This window comes from Gadus chalcogrammus, chromosome 17 (assembly GCF_026213295.1).
Source record: "Gadus chalcogrammus isolate NIFS_2021 chromosome 17, NIFS_Gcha_1.0, whole genome shotgun sequence".
Taxonomy (NCBI): Eukaryota; Metazoa; Chordata; class Actinopteri; order Gadiformes; family Gadidae; genus Gadus; species Gadus chalcogrammus.
The window spans coordinates 5,918,866-5,923,865 of NC_079428.1; the positions used below are offsets into that span (position 1 = coordinate 5,918,866).

The following is a 5,000-nucleotide window of genomic DNA, read 5'->3' on the forward strand; positions in this document are numbered from 1 at the left end:
ACAGTAAGCTGTTTTCCAGGTGATGGTTTCCTGAGTGTAAAAGGTTTCCTAAATCTCCGGGAAGTCCATGTTGAGCGGTGCACACGGGTGACCTCAGTAAATATATCCTGCTGGGCTATGGGTTAACCCCTGAATGGGTAGGACCAGTACTTCATCACTCACTATACCTCAATTAATATATCACATCGGAGAGCATTCATTTTTTAAATATGACGTTTTGTGTTGATTTGAGTCTTTTGGAGATTTTTCAGTAGTGTATGTATTTGTTATATTAAAACTATTGGTCCAATGTATTTTTGCCCTTTCATGTGGAGTAACTTTTGCAGGTATTAACGCATGGAGGGCGGAAAATGTTTGAAAACGTTTTAAATGTCGTACTCCAAAGATGCCTTGCTTCTTGGTGAGCTGCCCGCCACTCAGGGTCCAGAAGTACACGTGGGACTTTCCGCAGGTGATGATGTTGCTGCCGTCGACCGGGTTGAATTCCACGGCGAACACAGCCTCATTGGTGCTCTGGAGGATACACAGGCACGCACACACACACCCAGACACACACACACACACACACACACACACACACACACACACACACACACACACACACACACACACACACACACACACACACACACACACACACACACACACACAGACAAACACAAACACATACGGATAAATACTGAATTTAGAAAGTTATGTACCCATGCCCCCATACTTTCAAAGCCACAACTGTATCTGTGGCTGCAGTCTAACTTTATTAAAAATCTAAAATAGCCAAAGATCCTATAATTGGAAGAGCCTGTAAAATGCTAATAATTTAGCGGGGACTGCCACAGCCAGACAGAACACCAGTGGAAAAGCAGAAGGCCTTTCAAGCGGCGTTTTGGGTACAAAAGTCTCATTCATGTCCGCACCATAGTGTGGAATATGGACCGTTCCATTGCTATGGTGAAAGGGAGGGGTTGAATAATTATGTTGCTGCTGTTGGATCAAATCATATGTTTGTATAGCGGGGGGGGGGGAGAGTAGGACACCCCCCTGCCCCCGGCCGAACCACCATAATGGAACTGTCCCTCGAGCCATCTTAACAGTGAGCAAAGAAGCTTACAGGAGAAACAACGTATGTAGAGCAAAGAAAGGAAATGCATACATTATGCATTCAGCACACCCACGGCATAAGCATATTTACCTAAACTCACGAGCAAAAGCAGGAAAACACACATTGACACAGTCAAGTGTACAAACCAACACAACACACACACACAAACACACACGGTCAAAATCTGCCAGCAAAGAAATTGCACCATGGCAACCAAACCGAAATTGTTTATACGGGATGTTCCGACGTCTAAATGAAAGCTTAAAGACAACTCAACATGAATGTACAGTGGTGGCGGTGCTACACTAGTTGCTAATGGTTAGCCTGCTAGCCAGCCTGGCCATCGGTCGGTTGCGGGCGTTGAGGTACAGATCCGTTACTCAATGCAAATGGCTGACGTGGCCGAGGGTGGAGACAGTAGGACAGTCTGTTGGGCTCTGGGGGTGCTGCAGCTGCTCCAGAAGCCGAGGCTGGGAGCAGCCCTGAGAGGACTCTTAATGCCGTCATGGGGACGTCTCTGGCTGGGGTGCTGAGTGTTAAATACCACTGTGGTAAAGCCACCGTGAAATGGAAGTTGACTTTTTGTTCGCTTTCTTAAGCCTTTGCGCCCCCGACAAAAATTGTCAAAAATAATTGAGTCAAAGTTCCTAGATTTTCCCCAAGGAAAAAAAGATGGATCATTCTCTTTTTATATTTACCACTTTCACTTTCTCATTTATTGAATATTTTATTATTTTAAATAATATTTATGTTTTAAGAGTCATTTCGTAGATTTCGTTCTGAGTGCATTTTCAGTGAACTAGAGACAAAAATCGGTTTGATAATCCAGCAAAGAGTAAAATAAAGCAGAAGACAATGCAGGAGGAAAGGCGTCCTCTAGAACGGTGATCTTGTCCTGTCCGGCTGTGGGGACGTACCTTGACCTCGGCATGCTTGGTCCCCTTGGTGGAGTCCCACAGGGACATCATGTGCTCGTTGGAGTCGTCGATCACGCAGAGGACGGCCCCGGCGTCCTGGGATTACCATACGCATGAATAATAATCATATGAACCATAATAATAACTCCCACAGTGACAATAGGTGTCCACAGAAACACTGTGAACACAGAATAAGCACGATCTTTGTCTATAAAACATTACAAATGTGGACATATATAAGTTAAGTATAATAATACAAATATATACATCTATTAAAAATAGATAATAAAATGCTAATAATGCTAATACTCCACAGTGAGGGTTATGATTGTGCGCGGGGGTCCGGCTGTACTCACAGCGATGGAGAAGGCCACCGAGCCCACCCCCCTCTCGAAGGTTCCCAGGCCGATCAGCTGCAGGGTGACCAGCGTGTTAGAGTCCCAGATGTGGACACACGGCTGGAGTGGCTGACACACACATGCACACGGGCACACAGACACACAGATGCGCACACGGACCCCCCCCGCACAAACGCACACAAACACACATGCACACAGGCACACAGACCCAAACAGGCACAACAGACATGCATGAAACAAACACAAAACAGGAACACGCGCATGCACACACAAACACGTAGACAATCGCAGATGACACACACAAAAGCCGAAACACGCACATGCACGCACAAACACACAGGAACAAACCCACAGACAGGTGTACACACGCAAAAACAAACGCACACACATCACAAATATTAGACCAGATATTAAAGTGTGACTATATATGTCAGAAAGTATCGCAGTAAATGATAATCTGGGTCGTTTGTGAACAGTGGAGTCACCTTTCCGTCCTTATCCACGCCGGACGTCTGGCCGGACGCCACGCGCACGTTATCGGGATGGAGTGTCAGACTGCAGGAGACGGTCGAAATGAACATAGAGGTTTAAAACATCACAGAAAACCAACACTGGGTGTCTTAGAGTTTACACCTGGGAACCCCTGCTCTATTATAGGTGTTTTTATCCTGTTCTAATATACCTTTTTGTGCGCTTTCCTTTAATGTTTTATGTACGCTGTGTTTTATTGGCTGCTTATTTTGTTGTGTGTCTGCCATTGTCTGTCAATTCGTTCTAACTATGTGCAACTGTATCGTCTGAGTCACCTATGTTGTTTTTTAACCTTTGTTTATACATGCATTTTAATTCTGTAATTTGAGGTTGCCTTTTGAATATCTGGCAGGGGACAACAGATAACCCAGAGGCTAACTCTGGCTCCCTTACAGCTTGACTGTTGATTACGTGCAATGTCCCTGAAATAAACCAATTAAACAATCATCTGTGATTGTTCTGATGGTCTCCCGAGCCCACTGACCAGCGGACGCAGTCAGTGTGCTTGCGGTAGTGCCGCTGTGTGCGGTTGTTGATGTGGTACAGCACCACCACGCAGGCGTTGAAGTACACCGCCTCGCCCGTCGGCAGGAAGTACAGGTTGGCACGGCAATCCCGACCCCGGTAGCCATAGCTGTTAGCCGCGTGCGAGTTAAGGTTTCTGCTGTCTGCTGTTTCCGTCTCATCGGCCAAAAGCAAACAGATCTTTAGTTGTAGCCCCGTTTAGGGATTACGCCAAAGCAACTTACAGCCATTTTCTTACTGTTTAGATACATAGATCATTAAGGAGTGGCTGAGAGGTTGGGGGGAGCTCTTGGTAAAAGGATGCCTTCAGGCAAACAGGGAATTAAACCCAAAACCTTTCTGCTGCACATCAGACATATGAACCACTAGCCTATCCTACCCGTCCCCCCGTGCCCCCGTCACCCATTGGAGGTATTAAATAAAAGGAAAACAATGTTCTCTCACTTGGCAGCATTCCCCCTAAGCTTCTAGATTGACAGGAGCTCACAAAATACCACAATGCAATTCCTCGGGACAGAAACCCAATAGCATACTTGAGGACACAACACATAACACAATACCGCAGGCCCCCCTTCTACAGACTAGACGTGGGCCAAGACCCGTTCAGGATACACCCAGTCCAGCTCCAGCTTGGCGGAGGGCAGCTCCATCTTCAGGTCCTCGTAGTTCAGTATGTTGGAGGGGATGTACATGGTGATGGGGCGTCCCCGGATGAACATCTTGGTGGACTGTTCTGTGAACACAGAAGGTGGGGATAGGGCGCGTTGTAAACCCTTATATGAAGGGACGGCAGGGGCAGCAGGCTGTTTGGGATGAGCATGAACCGGTTCTGGTGAAACGCTCATCTATTTGTTATCAGGAAGTACTGCCTGAAAGAAAATACACTAGGGACTCTTGGGCCCTTCTGGTAGACAGAGACTTAACCCGGTTCACCAGAAATCGTGCAGACGCCGGAGTCCCGTCTATTGTCTCCCTGTCAGTTCCCTGGCACAGGCCAGTGCAAAGCATATATGTGCAGGTCTCAAACACGTTGGTTGGCTCACCTTGGCTGTACGTTCCTCTCCGCGACCCGGAATTCGCTGTGTGTGTGTGAGAGAGGAGAAAGGAAGAAGGAGAGAGGGAGAGGAGAGAGAGAGAGAGAGAGAGAGAGAGAGAGAGAGAGAGAGAGAGAGAGAGAGAGAGAGAGAGAGAGAGAGAGAGAGAGAGAGAGAGGAGAGAGAGAGAGAGAGAGAGAGAGAGAGAGAGAGAGAAAAAGAGAGGGAGAGAGAGAGAGAGAGAGAGAGAGAGAGAGAGGGAGCAAGGGAAGGTGTAGAGACAGGAGAGGAAGAGAGGGAAAGGAGAGAGAGAAGGAGAGAGAGAGAAGGAGAGAGAGAGAAGGAGAGAGAGAGAAGGGGAGGGAGAGAGAGGGGGAGAGGGAGAGAGGGAGAGAAGGAGAGAGGGAACGGTTAACCAAATAAAACTAATAAATGCATGTCATCGTCCGAGCTGTAAAACATTGCTTGATTTCCTGTTTGGCATCCCTGGTGGGGATTTCTTCTCCAAATCGTTGGGTTCACAGGAAGTGGAGGA

General features: G+C 47.2%; 1 protein-coding gene across 3 annotated transcripts in view; it reads right to left on the reverse strand.

Annotated features, from left to right (window-relative positions):
• The window catches only part of eml3 (EMAP like 3), a 31,176-nt gene that overhangs the window by 7,405 nt on the left and 18,771 nt on the right, over window positions 1-5,000 (reverse strand). For 2 of the 3 annotated variants that reach the window (XM_056575378.1, XM_056575380.1), the window contains 7 exons: window positions 4,475-4,510; window positions 4,044-4,164; window positions 3,391-3,540; window positions 2,861-2,930; window positions 2,373-2,483; window positions 2,017-2,112; window positions 379-513 (listed from right to left, as the gene is read on the reverse strand). In XM_056575378.1, the coding sequence (XP_056431353.1) occupies window positions 379-513; window positions 2,017-2,112; window positions 2,373-2,483; window positions 2,861-2,930; window positions 3,391-3,540; window positions 4,044-4,164; window positions 4,475-4,510 (719 nt within the window). The remainder of the gene's footprint in view (window positions 1-378; window positions 514-2,016; window positions 2,113-2,372; window positions 2,484-2,860; window positions 2,931-3,390; window positions 3,541-4,043; window positions 4,165-4,474; window positions 4,511-5,000) is intronic. The other variant, XM_056575379.1, reaches the window with a different exon arrangement.